General features: G+C 38.4%; 1 protein-coding gene across 4 annotated transcripts; it reads left to right on the top strand.

The window, feature by feature from the left end:
* The first annotated feature begins 2,587 nt into the window (after positions 1-2,587).
* LOC105947414 (adapter protein CIKS) lies at positions 2,588-18,971 on the top strand. Of its 4 annotated transcripts, none has more exons than XM_031902583.1 (9): positions 2,588-2,751; positions 4,055-4,296; positions 6,359-6,449; positions 9,264-9,421; positions 10,685-10,773; positions 12,534-12,602; positions 13,132-13,245; positions 17,082-17,156; positions 18,126-18,971. In XM_031902583.1, exons 2-9 carry the CDS (start codon positions 4,056-4,058, stop codon positions 18,282-18,284), a joined length of 996 nt encoding a protein of 331 aa, XP_031758443.1. In that variant the 5' UTR covers positions 2,588-2,751; position 4,055; the 3' UTR covers positions 18,285-18,971. The 4 variants fall into 4 exon arrangements, with proteins under 4 accessions (XP_031758443.1, XP_031758444.1, XP_031758442.1 ...); XM_031902584.1 differs by lacking the exon at positions 2,588-2,751 and adding an exon at positions 2,842-3,514; XM_031902582.1 differs by lacking the exon at positions 2,588-2,751 and adding an exon at positions 3,597-3,671.
* Positions 18,972-19,177: the final 206 nt, after the last annotated feature.

The raw sequence follows: 19,177 nt of genomic DNA, 5'->3' as shown, positions 1-19,177 counted from the left end.
CTCCCCAAGGCGTAAAGGGTGGGCAATTGAAGGTGTCTACATTCAGACATGCTAGAGCATGGCCGCCTTCGGGCCCCCGGCCCGATGAAGACCATCTGCAGATTTTCCCATTGGCCATTTCCACACTCATTGCAATGGTGCAGTATTGATTATACTGGCATGTCTAAGTAAATTTCATGAGTATCCATCTTCTGTAGTAATTATTCTGGCACGTCTGGGTTTATGTTTTGGTGAAACGGTTGTGGGCAAAGAGTTGGTGTCATTAAAAATAAAAATATTCCCATGCTGCATGCAGCAGGATAATAGGGCCCCATTCTTTGGATTTTGGCCCAGGGCCCACCAAGGCCTTCAAAAAGGCCCTGCAGCTTGCTTTTATTGTGGGACTTGTTGCCCCTTAACCTGCCCAGGAGCCTTTGTACCATAATATGCAGCCCAACTCCCAGATTCTCACAAGCACAGACAGGCTTCAGTTTTCTATCAGGTCAGCCTAGCTGCTGATTGGTTCCTATCCTACAGTGCAGTGTACAGAGGGCCGCCGGCTCCCCAGCTCATCCAGAGAATTCAGCCAGCAGGAAGTGGAACAGATGAGCGGGGCTAGTGGGGTTTTTGTGGAATTTCTCAATAAATCAGCAGGAAACACAACTTTTTAAAGCACAATCCTTCTATATCTAGAGGAGTATAATTCACTGGTACATTCATAATTTTTATAGGATATGTCTCCTTTAAAGACACACTGACGATGTCAGACACCGGTTATAAACATGAAGATAAGTCATACAAAATAGCAATACAGTACAGAACTCAGGAACTTGCAACTTAGACACTTTCTAATTTCCAAAAATGACCCAGAATCCCTATCAGTAAAGAATAAAGAATTGTGGTCTACTAGCAAACAATGGAGGTACCTACAAGTATGTGAATGACAGATACCTCAAGATGTTAAAATGTTTTAACATCCTTTGAGCATTCAAGCATGCTAATCTGTACTATTTCCAGCGCTGTCTCTATATTCAAATCCTACCAATGATGCCTTTTATTCTATTTTTAAATTAGGCAGCTCAGCCCTTCTAAGGCACAAGATGCTAAAACAGCAAACAAAAAAAAAACAAGTGGCACCTGTAGTATTAATTATAAAAACATTTAGAAAATTTTATTCATTAAAGCACTGCTCACCAGTGTAATTTTATAAAAACAGGTGTATGTGCAAACTGTAAAAATATTGTGTTATGAATTGCTTGTGACACTTTTAATTTGCTTTGTTTGATTAACAGGACTTAAATGAATACTGTCAAGGGAAAATATGTTTTTTTTTCAAAACATACCAGTTAATAGAGCTTCTCCAGCAGAATCCTGCATTGAAATCTGTTTTTAAAAAGTGGAAACAGTTATTTTTTCTATTTATCTTTAACATTCCTCATGAGGCTAGCCATATTATTAATTTTCCAGGGTGCCACAGCCATGTGACTTGTGCTCTGATAAACTTCAGTCACACTTTGCTACTGTGCTGCAAGTTTGAGTGATATCACTCCATCAGCAGGACAATGAAAGAAAGTAGCAAGATAACAGCTCCCTGATACCTGTATTGCTAAGGGCAGTGACACATGGGGATATCAGTCGCCCACGAAAAATCTTTACTACTGGGGGCAACTAATCTTCCTGACTTGCCATCCCACCGGCAAGACTGTAAATCGCCGGTCGACTTCGGAAAAACCGAAGCAATACCTATGCCATCCCACCAGCGTTTTACATTCTTGCCGGTGGGATGCATGTCTGGGAGATTAGTCACCCACAATAGTGAAGATTTATCATGGGCGACTAATCTCCCCAAGTGCCACTTCCCTAAAAGTGGTAGATATCAGAATAGCACTCAATAGTTAAAAAAAACCAAGTCTGGCTTATGACTGTACCAGTTACATGGGAGTAGGAGAAACAATAGATTACCTGAAAGCAGCTCTAATGCATAGCGCTGGCTCCTTCTCAGACTCAAGCACAATGCACTGAGGTGGCAACTACACATCAATATTACAACTAAAAAAAATACATTTGTTGGTTCAAGAATAAAACGTTTAATGGTAGAGTGAATTATTTGCTATGTGAACAGTGTAATTTAGAAATAAAAATGACAAGAATCCCTTCAATTGCTGCTTTCATTTGTTTCTTTTTAGTTAACTGAAGTATTGATTTGTACGTCACTTACTCTTTTTACATAAACCATTACTATTATAAGACACTATGAAAGCATAAAGGATTTTACCATGTTTTTGTCTTATACTGCAGATCTGCGTGAGATGGTTACTGTAACGGACAGCATGTTCAATAAACATGTAAAAATAAAAAGATTAAAAAATACTACTAATTTCACCTAGCCCAGTTCGCACAAAACTTCTTTACATTTTGATAGATTGGGAGAAGAAGCTCTGATAGCAGCAAGTGCCATTGGCAATCACGAAAAAGTATTTTATTTCGTTTCCTGGCACAGAGTTGGAACAGAAAATATAAATAACTTCTAAGAGAATTGGTAACCTTACGGGGAAAAGACGAAAAATCAGCAGCCTCCACGATTTAGCAGCTTCAGACTGCGCTACTCCAACTTGTCACTCCCACAAAGCGCCAATGTGATACGTCACTGCGCTTACCTGTAGCCGTGACGCAGGATGACACTTGTTGGTTTGTCAGGAAAGACTTTGCAGGCACTCCGCACTCCCTTCCGCAGTCGCCAACTCACTGACAGCAGGGGGCCCGATAATTTACGTAAGTGCCGCACAGCGGGGCTCCCCCTAAAACCCACAACCCACCGGCCCCGGAGGACTGTCTCCCCTCCCCCACCTCCCAGCCGATGGCAGCGCTGTCTGAAAGTGTATGACTTATCCTAGATGGAACACCCGGAAGCAAGTTCCGAAAGGGATTTTTATAACCAAGGATGAGCATCACCTGAAAAAAGAGTTTAAAGATTGAGGGGGGAACTCTAGGATTTCACATAGGAGTTAATTCACTGAGTGAAGGAAATTCCCAAAGGGAGTTATTATACTCTATGAGCCATATAGGATACTGAGAGTATTTTGGGTACACACCTGCAGAGTGAGAACAAAACAATGTTTTAGGGTAAAATACCCTAAAAAACTTAGCGCTTCTTGGTGATAGTCCTTGATGAAATAATCTTCAAAGTGATTGTGTGCAGCTTCCGCTCCAAATCAGCTCCCCTTTAGTTGAGCCTCAAATGTGTGTGCAGAAAAATGTCAATGGAAGTGCATAAAATAAAACAGAAACAAAATATAGTGCAGATCAAATGGATATTGTGTGAACCAAGATCCCATAAGTGCTTAACAAATAGTTAATGCCAAAGTGTAACACCCAATCCTAGTGTCTCATATATATGCTCACCAGACACCCATTAAAAGTACAGCATATAAAACAACCCGACTGGCTCACTTTACTGGCTCCTGAGGAAGCGTGCAGAGAGCACGTGAAACGCGTTGAGCTGCAATTGATTACTGCTTTTATCGTTGTACACACTGTAAGTAGCCTGCAATGTGCAGGGTTTTATCTGTATATTAAACGATTTACACTATTATTGCCTCCTCTTCCATTCTATATATACTGAGGATTCTGACCCCACTTCAATCAAGGCCCGGTCGGGTTGTTTTATACGCTGTACTTTTAATGGGTGTTTGGTGAGCATATATATGAGACACTAGGATTGGGTGTTACACTTTGGCATTAACTATTTGTTAAGCACTTATGGGATCTTGGTTCACACAATATCCATTTGATCTGCACTATATTTTGTTTCTGTTTTATTTTATGCGCTTCCATTGACCTGCAGAGCGAGAATTGTTTAGCCATGTAGTATTCAGGGATTAAAACATTTGAAACAAACAGTGTGCGTTTGACACCGGGTCATTTAAAATGTCCTCTTTTTTTTTTGTTAGATATGTTATTACCTTTGTTTGTAACCCTTGGTGATAATATTGCAGTCGTGGCTTCATTGTTGTAATGGTTTTCTTATGTTGTCTGCAATGCTGATTTGGTTTCCTTTTATTATGTGTATTTGTAGGATGAGCTTCCCTATACCAGAGGAAAATTATGAATCTTGCTATGCAGAGGACATTTCTAGAGATGCTGACCAAGGGGCTAGAGCATCTCAGAATCCCTCTGGCCGTGGTCAGCAGATGTATCTTCCAAGTAAAGACACATGCTATGGCTCCCAGTCCCCTGATCGAATGGGTATAAATAACTTGGAAGCTCCACAAACTCTTATTTCATACAGCTTGGACCATGGAAATAATCTCAAAGGAGGTGGGTTGTTACATCTTCAGCATTGCCAAGAGAGCTTTCTTCTCCTTACCTTCTTTTCTTTGCAAAATAATGCACACTTTCCATTTCTTTGTCACTTCTGTTTGTATTTAAAGGGCATATAAACCCCATACACAAAAATGTAATCAGTGAACAGCTTCTTTGAAATCTTTCAATATCTGCCACACTGGCTGTCCAGAGGTTATTGGTAAAGCTGCAACATCTCCTTAATCACTTAGATTTCCTTCTCCTCCTGTAACCCACTTTAATTTCCTTCTCTCAACCAACTCTCCTGAACTCAGCTCAAACAAATCAGAACTTTTATCAGACAGTTCTGCCTGTGTAAGCCTGCATTCTTGATGAATGATGTGTCTGAAAAATGGCCACCGGGTGAAAGCTGCTATTTGCTTTAGGGAAATGATGGTGCTGGCGAACGGAGGGGATATATGCAGTACAAATAATGCTATTTGGGTGGGGGAGACGTGCCCAACTGATATACATTGTAGGCAAATGTAGGCTTTACATGTCCTTTAATATCTTTTTACAGTGTACAGTCCTGTTTAGAGTGGTTACAGATAGTGCTGGGCGGTATACCGGTTTAACCGGTATACCGTTTTTTTAAAAAAAAAACGGTATGAGTTTTAAACATACCGCTATACCGGTATGCGCGCCTCCTGCTGTTTTTCTCCAATCACATCCGGGTTGCGCCCGTGCGTATGTGACGTCGGTGCGCATGTGACGTCAGCGTGCACGCGACGTCGCTAGGACGCATCACTGGAGCTGGAGGAACCACAAGTTGGGTAAGTTCTGCTGGGGGGTTGTGGCTGGGGTTGTGGCTGGGGGGGTTGGGGTTGTGGCTGGGGGGGCTGGCTGGGGGGTTGTGGCTGGGGGGGTTGTGGCTGGGGTTGGGGGGGCTGGGGTTGGTGTTGGGGTTGTTGGGGGGGCTGGGGTTGGTGTTGGGGTTGTTGGGGGGGGCTGGGGTTGTTGGGGGGGGCTGGGGTTGTTGGGGGGGGGGCCACCAATATTTATTATTTATTTTTTATTTATATACCGTCAAATACCGTGATACCGATATAATTTTGAAAAATACCGTGATATAAATTTTTGGTCATACCGCCCAGCTCTAGTTACAGACCACTAGGTTAACTGGAACCATTTACTGTATGCGATACTAACTTGTGCAATTCATCATATGGTAACTGCAATCTAGGGGGCACATTTATCAAAGTACGATTGTTTCCGAATACAAAAAATTAGTATTTTTTCTAAGTTTTCGTACTGTGCATATTTTCAGCATTTTTTTTCATGAATTTGTGGAACACTATTTTAGGAACACTAAAGCACAAACCCACAGCCAAGGGCCCCTATGAAAATCATGTTAGAGCCCTTCCAACTTCTTTATTTCTTATTGTTCTGCTATACATCCTCCATGTTGTTCACCACTCAACATATGCTCTGTTGAATGCTAACTTTGCATGTGCTACTAAAACAAATGCATTGAAAGCTATAACTTTTGGTTGCTCATAGGTACATTTAATACACTTTACTATGGTTACTAGCACAAGTGCTCAAATAAAGTCCTTTTTCCATACCCAGAGGGCGGTACAAACTGCACTGTGGGCTGGCTTAAAAATCTGGCACAAACAGCAGAGATCTGCACTCACGTGCAGTTTTACCCTGTATTTAATGCTGTCCTGAACAAGTTGTAAATACAGGGCTCCAGAGCACTTCACTGCTTCCAACTTCTCCTTTGTTACTCCTGTATGCAGCGCTGTCCAACACATGCAGCGCTGTATACAGGGGCAGTTTTTTATGCTGTTCAAGGCAGGTGCCTTTTGGGCTAATATTGCACCTTGCCAGTGTTGCAGTTTTGTACTTGTTTCCAGCCTTTTGCCTCTGTAAAGTGCATAGAGCTTACAAGTGGACCTTTATACAGTACACGGTTATGAAACACATTTATAACGCAAAAGCATACAACCACTATTTATTTTTAGGTCATTGTAAAACTGGTAGCATTTTTTTTTAATATGCATGCCCTACTGTTGCTTCTCTCTACATGTTTTTGACGGGAGGCAATATCCACACTGCATGCTCAATGCTAATGTGCCTCTACAACAGCAGTATTACCATGAACCACCCCAGCAGTCAAACTACAAGTATGTCCAATGTTCTTCATTTGTTTAAGGTGATTTTGGGATTTGTAATTCAAAAAAAGGATAAATAATTAATATAAAAATAGAACTCCCTATCTATTTCTCACCCCACCACAGACTGGTCTAGAAGTTAATCTAGGCTCCAGGATTTAGAAGGATGGTCACATTAAAAATAACTGTTAAGTGTTATTTATTGATTGATTAATTGCAACTTTTCAATTAGTCATTTTTTTCTGTTCTCAGGTTTTAAATGATAAAACTATTGCTCTGAGGCTACAGTTTTATTGTTACGTTTTATTATTTCTATTTCTATTCAGGCCCTCTCCTATTCTCATTCCAAAGTCTCACTCACACCACAGTTTGGTTGCTAATTTGAACCCTAGCAACCAGATAAAATCCCAAGCTGGAGAGCGGGGTGAGAGACCAGTTGCAAATTGTCTCAGAATATCACTTTCTACTTTCTACTACTTATTAAAGTAAACAACCCCTTTAAATACCAGCTTCTGTTTAAAGGGATTCTATCATGATTTTTATGGTGAAGTTTTTATCAGTATATTACATTGTGTACATTGCAAGTAATCCATTCTACCATTTTAAACATTATTCCTGAACCAACTAATGTATGTTTTTTAGTTGTAATATGTTTTTTGAAAAGGAAATGGGGGTCTATGGTTCCAGAAGCTACTGCCTCTCACTGCATATAATGTATTTGGTGCTAAAGCGCCCACATCCACTTCCTTTTACTGTATCCTCTGCCTCTTGCTGTATAAATTAGTATAATATACAATTTATATATGTGTGTGCAATAATGACAAGCACTTGCACTCCCAGTCTTATTTAGTGGTGCACATTTTTACGGTAAATCACCAGTCATATAAAGTTAGCAGACATCACCCACTTAAATTGCAGAAATGTATTAAATAGTACAAAAAGTGACATCACCATCTTCGTGCACATTTAATGCAATGTTTTGAGCCCAGAGAGGCTCTTTTTTAAGCCATGTAAACAACGTTTCCAGCAACAATAGAATAGTTGCAAGTTTTTAAAGCCCTTAAGAGAAAATGACATAGCATATTATTTTTAATACCAAGTGCAAGGTTTTTTCCATATGTATACTAAATAAAACAAATACATATTTCAATATATAAGCATAACACTATAGATTAACATTACAGAAACAGATATAAGTTATAGTCCTTATTCAAGAGAGGGCTATTTTAAATTCAACTGTGAATTGAAATTGGGTTGAAAAGAAATACATGGGCAGGGGTCAGGATTGGAAGAAGACAAAACAAAAGTGCTCTCAGGAACTCAAAAGGCAGGCACAGAACTTGGGAAATGCAGAGTATATAAACATTATGCAGCATATTTCCCTGATAATCAGAGAGTTGCAATTGATTCAGCTAAGTAATGAACTCAGAAAAGACAGCTTGTGAAGAATTTGAAGATAAATGGCAAGTCTCCACTCACTTTTTCCTGTATATGTAAGAATTTTAACAATAAATGTTGAGAATATATAACAGCTCTTCAAATCCATGTATCAGTTCCCTTTTTGCTTACATTTGCCTAAACTGTTACACCTTTTCTACAGCCAAATACATTGAACAAGCTCTAGCCTATAGGATAAATCTATGTAAATAGGATTATCTTGGAGCTTGTTTGGAATTCATTCCCAGAATTCCTTTTGTTTATTTGTATCTGTACGAGGCATTCTCCTCAACCCTAATGATTAGTTTTGAACAAAAACTGATCAGTCCTTAAAAAACAGAATCATACATAAAATACTTGTTACAGGTATGGGACCTGTTATCCAGAATGCTTGGAAACTGGAGTATTCTGGATAAGGGGTCCTTCTGTAATTTGGATCTCTATACCTTAATGGAGAAGGAAAGGCCATCGCTAACCTTTTACTCCAGGCTGGTGCTTTTGTGAAAAGAGGAATTTGGGTTTTTATTCAAACAAAGACTATCTGCCATAGACTCCATTAAAAGCAAACTTTTTCTCTGTCAAATTAAAACAGAACTTCTACTTGATCCTAACTAAGGTATAATTAATCCTTATTGGAGGCAAAACTAGCCTATTAGGTTTATTTAATATTTAAATGATTTTTAGCAGACTTAAGTTATGGAGATCCAAATTACGGAAAGATCCCTTATCCAGGAAACCACTGGTCCCGAACATTCTGGATAACAGGTTCCATACCTATATTCAGATTTTTTTAAAAATGCAAGTTTATTCCAATTGGGAAAAATGTCTTTAATTTATAAACTCGTAAATGAATAAATAAGACCATAATCTGCTAAAAAATCATTTAAATATTTAAATAATACATTAAAATAAGGATTAATTAGATCTTAGTTGGGATCAAGAACAAGGTACTCTTCTGGTATTACAGAGAAAAGGGGAAATAATTTTAAAAAAATCTGAAATATTTGATTAAAATGGAGTCTGTGAGAGATGGCCTTCCCGTAATTTGAAGATTTTTGGATAACTGGTATCCAGATAATGGAACCCTGAACGGCAGCTTTCTTTTAGGTTGCTGGGGTCAGTGTCTCTTATTTAAAAACTATTAAGAGGCAGAAGGAGAAGGTGAAGTTTTGAAATAATTCAAAACTTAAAAAAATAAGAAATTAGTAAATTAGTAAAATGAAAAATTGCTAATATTATGATATTTTTTAACATTTAACCTTAATATTAACTGATTTTCCAGTCCTCTTTAGACTTTCATCCTTACTAGTCCTTACTAGTTGTCAATTATGCATATACTGCATATGTCTTGGTACAATATAAGTATAAAAATGTTCTGCTTCTTTGTAGTATACCACAGCGACAGATTGCTATGCCTGTGGCTGCTGTTCCGTACAGAATGGATGAAAGTGAGGGGCAAAAAAATCTGGATCGTAGAAGGTATGAAGAGAGTGCCCGAATCGAACCAAGAGGTGTACTAAAGACATGCAATTTACCAGAAGAAATGCGTAAGTGAACTCAAGAAAAGGAGGTGCAAAAAGGCATAAAAAGCCAAGAAACCTGCTGAAATCTGTCAGTATTTAGAAAGCAATCCTGCCCCCTATCAGTGCAAATTAATATCAGCTGGTTTAGTCCTAATTGATGGCCTATAAAAAGGTTTCTCACTGCTAAGGTATCACACAAGAAGCATCTTGTGATGGGTAAAAGCAAAGAGCTCTTTCAAGACATTTGCAACCTTATTGTTGTAAAACATACTGATGGCATTGGTTACAGACATATTTCTAAGCTTCTCAATGTTCCAGTGAGCACCGTTGGGGCATAATCTGGAAGTGGAAAGAACGTCATTTCACCCTAACCCAGCCACAACCAGGTGTCCAAGAGCCAGAGAGCACTTGTGGAGAGCTTCAGAAAGAACTTGAATTAACAGGTACAGTTGTTTCAAAGAAAATAATAAGTAATGCACTCAACTGACATGGCATCTCTGCACGCTCACCCACACAAGACTCCACTGCTTAAGGAAAAGCAAGCAACCAACATTTGGACAAGCCAGTGAAATTCTTGGAGAATACATTCTGGTCAGATGAGACCAAAATTGAACTCTTTGGATGTCATTCCACACACCATGTTTGGAGGAGAAATGGCCCTGCACATCACCCCAAAAACACCATACCAACAGTGAAGTTTAGAGGTGGGAACAGCATGGTGTGGGGCTGTTTTTCAGCATATGGTACTGGCAGGCTTCATATAATTGAAGGAAGAATGAATAGAGAATTGTACCAAGACGTTCTTGATAAGTATCTGCTGCCATCTACCAGGATGCTGAAGATGAAACGAGAGTGGACATTCCAGCAAGACAATGATCCCAAACACACAGCCAAGGAAACTCTGAAATAAATTAAGAGAAAGCAAATAAAGCTGCTAGAATGACATGGTTAATTAATAATCAGTCAATCGCCCAACTTGAATTCAATTGAAAGTCTATGGAAAGAACTGAAGATCAGAGTTCATAGAAGAGGCTCCTGGAACCTTCAATGTTTGAAGTCACACCTGAGCAATGCATGTAATTAGTTTCTCTATACAGGAGGTGCTTTGAAGCTGTCATTACCAACAAAGGCTATTCGTCTAAGTATTAAATACATTTCAGGAAGTGTGTTCAATACTTATTGCCTGTGTCATTCCACTTTACCATACATAACTTAATTTATGGACTTGTTTGTTTTGATTTATTTTTATACTATTTGGTTTGATACTTATTTGTATTTGAATTGCAGGTAAAGTCTTTATCACATACTCTGTAGACACTGAATGGGAGGTTCTCCGCCTTGCATATCTTCTCTGTGCCAATGGATTTCAGGCCTGTGTGAGTACTGCAATTGATCACAAAAAAAGCAAATGGCACTCAGGGCTATAAACAAGGGAAAAACCCTTAAAATTTTATTGCGGAGCACCTCCGCAATAAAATTTTAAGGGTTTTTCCCATGTTTATAGCCCTGAGTGCCATTTGCTTTTTTTGTGGTTGTACTGGTTTTGGAGGGTGCCGATCCCTCCAGCAGTGTGCACCGGGCATATAATTTTGGAGTACTAGGGTGTGCGGATAAGGTCTCTGTAGTACAGTACTGCAATTGATCCCAGCTTTAATTTAAAAACAAAAAATTGTCAGGGTAGGGGCAGTAAGTGTTAATGATGCATAGGCTAAATTCAGATTTGCTCCCTTAGTATTGTGTATCTAATACTGAAAATGTATATGTATATGTGTTTTTTGAAATTAACCTTTTCAGCAACTAAATACTGATAAAATATTTCACTTCAGGTGTCAGATTCATTAGATAACATTTGATGTTTCCAAACTGAAAATTTAATTTGCCCATGTACCTTGTCTATGGGTACATTGTGCTTTGGCAGATGAGGTAGTGAAGAGATGCTAGCATCACAGAGTATCTGTGGGACAACCAATTTGATACCGTTAAGGAGTTAAGAGTCTAAAGAGGATATTAACTGTCCATAAAACTAATATTTGTACACCCTCTACGTCTCCAAAGTAGGTGTTACAAACTTAATTACAGACTATTCTAAAGTGATTCACTCTCTGGGCAAGCCAGTGTTATTGTTATCCAACATATTGGGATAACCATGCCTGTAATCAAACTTTCAAAAGGCAGTATTGATAAGTGATTATTATGTGAAACCAAGAAGGTCAAGTTGGCCAATGATTGTGAAGGACTTGAAATAAATGTATTTAGCAAAGTTGCCTTAAAGGGGTTTTACTTAACTTTTAGTATGTTATAGATTGTCAAGTTCTACACAACTTTTCAGTTGATCTTCTTTATTTTTTATAGTTTCTGAATGATTTGCCTTCTTTTTCTTACATTTCAAATGGGGGTCACTGACCCCGGCAGCCCAATAACTATTGCTCTGTGAGGCTACAGTTTAATTGTTACTTTATATTACTTATTTTTCTATTCAGGTCCTCTCCTATTCATATATGAGTCTTTCATTCAAACCACACCCTGGTTGCTAAGGTAATTTTGGATTAAAAAAAAAAACTACAAATAATAAAAAATGAAGATTTATTGCAAATTGTCTCAAAATATTACTCTCTATATCATACTAAAAGGTGAACAACCCCTTTAAGAACCAGTCTCTATGGTTACTGACTACAGCTCACATCACACTTTTAAAACTTAATAATATGCTGGGAGTTGTAGTGCAGCAATATCTGGGGGAAGCAACACTGCCTAGAGAAGGCTTAGGATTTCTTTAGCAATGCCAGTACAGGTATGGGATCTGTTATCCAGAATGCTTGGGACCTGAGGTCTTCTGGATAAAGGATCTTTCTGTAATTTGGATCTCCATACCTTGTCTACTAAAAAATAATTTAAACATTAAATAAAGCCAATAGGCTTGTTTTGCCTCCAATAAGGAATAATTATATCTTAGTTGGGGTCAATTATTATTATTATTACAGAGAAAAAGGAAATCATTTTTAAAAATTAGAATTATGTGTTTAAAATGAATCTATGGGAGATGGCCTTCCCATAATTCAGAACTTTCTGGATATTGGGTTTCCAGATAAGGGGTCCTATACCTGTACTACCTAAAAACGTAATGATTTATACACAGGTGGATGTACTCGAGGGACCATCAAGAGGCATAGACAGTATCGGGTGGATGGAAAGGTTCCTCAGTGATGTAAGTAAAACCCTCTTCGCATAGTTACAGTTCTGTGGCCTGCACCAGTAAACTGGGTAGTGGCAGGTACAATAATAAAAAAAAGAGATTTCAGTGTTATCACAAGTGTGCTGGGAGGTTTTCTTGGAATTTTGTCAGTAATATTGTACAGAGAAAATACAAAGTATCTTGGGTGTAATGTATAGTTGCAATTGCAGAAAAGGGCCAAAGCTGTATTGTGGCTGCAGTTGTTACACTATAAAATTCAGGGGGAAGTACAGTACCTCACGTTATTCTGTGAGGAAAACACTGCCACTTTTCTGCGAAGAGTGTAAAGTGCTTTACTGTAACACCGACATGTTGATTTGGAGTGTACCTGTTTTAATATTATATAGTCACCCAAGGTCCTTTGCATGTTGGTAATCGCTCATTTATGGAATTTATTTATGCCCTCATGTGGATCTACATACAGTAGCTAGGGACCCCTTTTCTCTTTTCCTATCACATACTTTATATTATACAGACCTGCACATGATTTTTTTTGCCACAGATGAGCATCATGATAATAGTAGCGATCAGTCCACAATACAAGGTGGACGTAGAAGCTGATTCATCCCGTACTGCTGATGATCATGGTCTGCATACTCGATACATACACAAAATGGTAAGTAGTAAGGCGCTGTGGGAGCTAATGGGCAGCAGTAACAAGGAACCATGTTAATTAATAATCTGAAACATGAAAGAGCGATACTAAAGGCGATTGTTTTGTATATGGCTAAAAGAAAGAAAAACTGACAAAAGAAACGTACCAAAGCATATAACTCTTGCTACTAGCAATAAAACACAACTCCAGTTAAAGAAAACTTTAACAATACAAGATACCATACAGTACAAAATCAATTTGACTTCAGCCAGAAAGTGTATAGAAGGTAACCAGACTGGCTGCTTGATCCTCTGCTTAAAACAACAGCATAATGCCACTGTACATTACGATATAAGTGTCTTAACCACATATATTTAAATTAAAGGAGAAGGAAAGGCTAAGTCACTTGGGGGTGCCAAAATGTTAGGCACCCCCAAGCAACTTTAATCGCTTACCTATTACCCTGGGATGATGCCCCTGGAGAAAACGGCACCAGCCTTGGGGTACCTGCAGCGAGCGCTTCCTTCTTCCTTCTGTGTCAAAATCCCTGGGCCGGCGCATGCGCAGAATAGTAAAAAATGTAGACTTTGTTGTTAAAGTTCGGCTTTTCACTCTACTGCACATGCGCAATCTTGATGAACTGAAAGCAAGCATTAGGTATTCTGGCTCACATTCTGAGCTGGATTGCATCACCAGAATCTTTTCTTGTTTATTGCTATAGTAATACACCCTCACTCTTTGTCACTCTTTTGTCTCTCATCCAATCTACACCCTGGTTGCTAAGGTAATTAGAACCATAGCAACCAGATAACTGCTGAAATTCCAAACTAGAGTTGTTGAACAAAATGTAAAATAATTACAAAACCACAAATAATTAAAAACAAATGTCTTGTCTTATATTACTCTCCCCTTCATATTACAAGTTAACTCAATGGTGAACAACCCCTTTAAATAAATAAATAAATAAAACACCCTAAATTTGAATGCCAGGGGTCCACTGAACGATTTGATGCCCAATATGTATAGGTTTACCTAAGTATGTGGCATGTAGGGGCCCCAAATTAAACATGCCCCCATATGATCTATCATTTCAGCTTCTGCAAAATCAACACATTTACATAATTTTGCATGAGATAAAGCTAGTAAAAAGTAAGCTCACCCCAGAAAGTCATATATTTTTGGAAAGTACACATTCCCCCAAATCTAAAATGGGTACCCATGTCTTTCTACTCCAAAGTACCAAGCCGCAAAACTTTTCTAAATTTGGCAATTTTAATGACATCTCCAAAAATCCCCTCAAAGCTTCCACTTTGCAGCATCTTATCTCCCACATAGCATTAGGTACCAACACCGAAAATTTGAACGCCAGGGTCCACTGAACAGTTTGATACCAAATATGTATAGGTTTACCCAAATATGTGGCATGTAGGGGCCCCAATGGGAACATACCCCCATATGATCTGTCATTTCAGCTCCTGCAAAATCAACACATTTACATTCTTTATGTGGGATAATGCTACAAAAAAAGTACACTCACCCCAGAAACCCATATATTTTTGGAAAGTACACATTCCCCCTAATTTATAATGGGTACACATTTCTTTTTACTCCAAAGTACCAAGCCGCAAAGCTTTCCTGTTTGCCGATTTTTATGACATTTCAGAAAATCGCCTAAAAATGTTGCAGTTTGCCACATTTCACACAATTTCTTGCATACAGAGGAAAATCACCCCAAATAGAAACACTTAAGGTCTACTGAACAGTTTGATGCCCAATATGCATAGATATACCAAAGTCTGCAGTATGTACTGACCCCAAAATGAAAATAGCGCATATGGATTTCTCGCCTGCCAAATCAGCTTTTGCACACAGAGCCCCCTGACAGCGTATTATGTGCCGTAACACCCCCTAACTATACAGAGACCCCCAGAAAACCATATATATAAGTCACACGACAGTGTAATTAGTGGTCAGAATATCTAAGCCAATAGTCACGCTGTCAAAATAAATAGTTTTTAGGGAAAAGAAATTAAAAACAAAGTGGTAAAAAAAAAAAAATTTTTTTTTTAAAAAAGTGTTTGTGTATACATGTGTGTACATGTGTAAAAGTTGTGTGACAGTGTGTAAGTGTGTATTTGAGTGTATATAGGGGTAGATAAGTGTGCAAAATGAAAAACAAAAAAAACTGCAAAATTGTGTGTGTAAGTGTGTGTAAGTAAGTGTGTATAAATGCAAAAAAAAATCAGCCTTACCTGTCCTGAAGCTTGCCTGGTCCTTGGTACTGCAGTCCTGGAGCAGGAAGTCCCCCTAGGCAGTGGGCTGGCACTGGGGGGAAGCAGGACCAAGCAGCAGACGTAATGTGATCGTTGCCTGGGGGCTGTCATCGCTAAAAACGCTCTGCAGAAGTGGCTGCTTCTGCAGAGAGTAACTTTATCTGCCAAACAATGTACGGCGCATGTCGTTGGCAGATAAAGGCTTTTACTGCAATGACGTACAGTTAAAGGGTTAAGGCACAATCAGCTGTATGCTTACAGTTTGTGGCTTTCAGACTTCTGCGTAGTTCTTTCCTTTGACCTTAAGCAGTTTTCTTATGAACATCCAGTGATCTTTTGTCTGGTTTCTCCAAACAAAAATTTCATTTTACTGATACCAGTACTTACCAGCTCCATAAAGCCACTACTTAACCATGTTAAGGAAAGGAAATGTATGAAAACTAATCAGTGTACTGGTGCTAAACCAAAATCTTTGGTTAGTGTGGGTTACAAAACTAAAATTCTTAAATTCTTTTTATCCCCACAACTAAGCATCACACATCCCTCCTGGCACCCCCTGCAAGTTAAAGGCCAGGTTTTACCACTGGATTCCAACTGCTTTGCAGGTATTCTGAGGGTACCAGACCAGACACAGGATTCTAGCATATGGTATTTCTGGAAACATCAAGGAAGATGTGGGCACAACTCTATAATGGACAGTACCCTGGCCAGTTGTTTTTTTCTTTTAAAAAGCCACAGTCCCTGGGTAGTGATTAGAGTCATTGGGGGTCCCTAACAAATTTGTACCCCTCAGTAAATTTGAGTTTAATTTCCCTTTAAGTCTAAATACATGGCACCTGAAACCACCACCATAGACTGTATGTGACTACAAGTGGATATGCAAGTCAAGTAGCAGTTGCCTGGAAAAGCAGAATGCTCCTCAAAGAGACCAAAGTAGCCCCCTGAGCCACTGCCCAGAAGATTAAAACTTAACACATATAAAAAAGCCTTCTGCTACCGATAAATCATGGTTTAGCATAGAAGGATAAACTCTACAGGGCAAGACTCACTTGTCTTTCTACACCTCTTTCTAGACCGCTGGTTTGAACAAGGCGTAATGGAGGCTATTTATGTTAAGGTAGAGAAACCATCCCTAAACAGGGCCCTCCGACACCACCTGTCTGCCAATGCTGTTCTAACATCTTTGCCCTGACGGTTTCACAACACTTCACACCTTCATTCAAGTCCAATTTCTCTAGATTTACTTCTAACATTAGTTATTTGCAGGTACTAGACAGATAAATATAACCTTTAAAACATAAAATATTTTTCCTTCACAGTGACTATTTAAAAACAAATTTCTTTCCCTTGTGATGTATGTAATTATGTAAATTACGAAATTTTTCCCATACATTCACACCAATTAAAAGAAATACTTTACAGTGCCCATGCAGAGTTATGATCATTCAGCTTAGTGCCTTCACTGATATCAGATTTATTTTGTCCTGTACAGCAGCAGTGTTTGCTGACATGCTATATGCTTGTAATATAGTTTTCATATTACATCATCAATGTAATTATTTTATTGCATATTTTATTTTTTAGATGCAATTAGAGTATATAAATCAAGGATGCTTGAATTTCAGATTTATTCCAGTGCTTTTCCAAAATGCCACAATGGTAAGTTAAAAAACTAAGGCTTGTTCTTTTGTTGTGCAGAATGTTACAAAAAAGAGCATAAGAAACAGTTGATTTCCTATCAAATAAGACGTATAGGGGCCGATCCACTAAAGGTCGACAGCGCTTATCGCATGCTTTTTTGTGTTAAAAAGCATGCAATAATTAAGTCCTGATTCATCAAAGTCATTTTGCATGCTTTAAGATGCATACCGCATGCGCAAAAAAACACGGTATCGCAATGCGTTATTTACCTTGCATTGCGTTAATTCTCGCATAGAAATAATACTAACACATGATTCACAAACACATATGAAGCGTTAAATGCGCTAAATATCGCATTAGTCTGTGCGAATATTAACACCGTGGGATTTTTTCAAGTATGTATTGACCCTAGAGTGATGCATCCTCCAGTTTTCAGGGAAATGATCATTTTCAGAAAAGTAGTTTTCCGAAAGTAATGGTTACGTGCGCTAATATAGCAAGTGGCAAAATATATTGTGCGCATCGGGAATTTACGGACCCCGGGAATTTACGCAAGAAAAACGCTTATGTGAGTTAAATAACGCAAAGAACATCGTGTCTTAATTATGATGCCTGTCCTTTTAGTGAATCGAGCATTAAGTCGCAAAAAATAAGAAGCGATAACATTTTTAACACATGCTACAAATAGCTCTCGTTTTATCGCCCTTTAGTGAATCGACCCCATAGTTTGATAAAATAAAATCTTATAGAAACTACAACTAATTTTGATAAGTTGCACAGTATTGTATACATGTAAACTGTTGTGGACAGCAATAGCGAGTGAGATGGTAGGGCAAATGGCTGTGATTATGGGTCAGTCACTGACTGCTTTGTGACTTATATATATAAGCATAACTACATTGTACAATTCAAGACACCTACAGCTATACTGCACAACAATCTTGTTTAGTGGCTATGAATGTGCACACTAATAGAAGTTTCTTTCAGGAGCACGTGCCAACCTGGCTGAGAAACACTAACATTTATCGGTGGCCAAAGCAAACAAAACATATCATCCTGCGTTTATTACGGGAGGAGGAATTTATAACCCCACCTCTTGGAAACTTGCCATTGCTTCAAGTACAGTCAATCTTAAAACCTTCATGAGGGCAATATAGTGGGCCTGCAAGGTGTCTTGGTTAAGGTTCTTCACATGTCAACAAGCCGCTGGGAGGAACCAGACATGATATCCAGCATTTTTTTAATTTTATGCTTAATTGGGGCATTTCAGTAGGGGTATGAGCATTATTGTAGATGCTTGGTTTTATTTCTATGTGATTAATATGAAGTTTGCATAGTTAGCATGGCACTTCATTTTAGTGTGTGCTACAGCCTTCACTTATACAAAACCGCACATTCTTGCACATCTACAAACTTTTACATTAGAATGCATTATGCTACAGGCATTGATTCTAAGGGAAAATGAATAGGAAAAATTGGTTTGGTGGTAAAAATCAACATTCTTCACTTATTAATAGGTTTCTAGCCAATAAGGAGTACTGTACATCTCTGTCAGTGCTTATAATGACATCCATTTTTCAGAAACATTTTTGAATGGATCTGTAATCCATAATCCTGTCACTAGATGGTGCAATAAGATAGAATGTGCTTATACCTTGTTTTGCTCATAAATGTCATTTGGTGTAGCTGCTAGGCCTGGAGGCAGAATCCCTTAGCTTTTAATATTTGTTTCTATTGATAATTGCACCAAATCTTGATGGATAAATCCTTAAAAAAAGATTATTTTGCAGATGTTTTATATTTTCTAATTAAATAAAAAAATGAAAATCAAAACTGCTTGTGCTTTTCAGATAAGAAGAAAACAAATATACAAAAGAATATTCTACGAATCCTACCTTCCAGTGGTACATTAGTTATCTTGCTGTTATCTAACATAGGGGTACTTTTTTCTCACCTTAATTTACATTATTGCTGATTGGAAGGAAACTTGGATGGTTTGTTGCCCATGCCCTTAGGCTGCTATTCCCACAAAGATCAAG

The sequence above is a fragment of the Xenopus tropicalis genome, chromosome 5, assembly GCF_000004195.4.
Source record: "Xenopus tropicalis strain Nigerian chromosome 5, UCB_Xtro_10.0, whole genome shotgun sequence".
In the NCBI taxonomy this organism is placed as follows: Eukaryota; Metazoa; Chordata; class Amphibia; order Anura; family Pipidae; genus Xenopus; species Xenopus tropicalis.
Note: the sequence above shows the minus strand (reverse complement) of the source record. Positions and strands in the feature narration are given on the sequence as shown.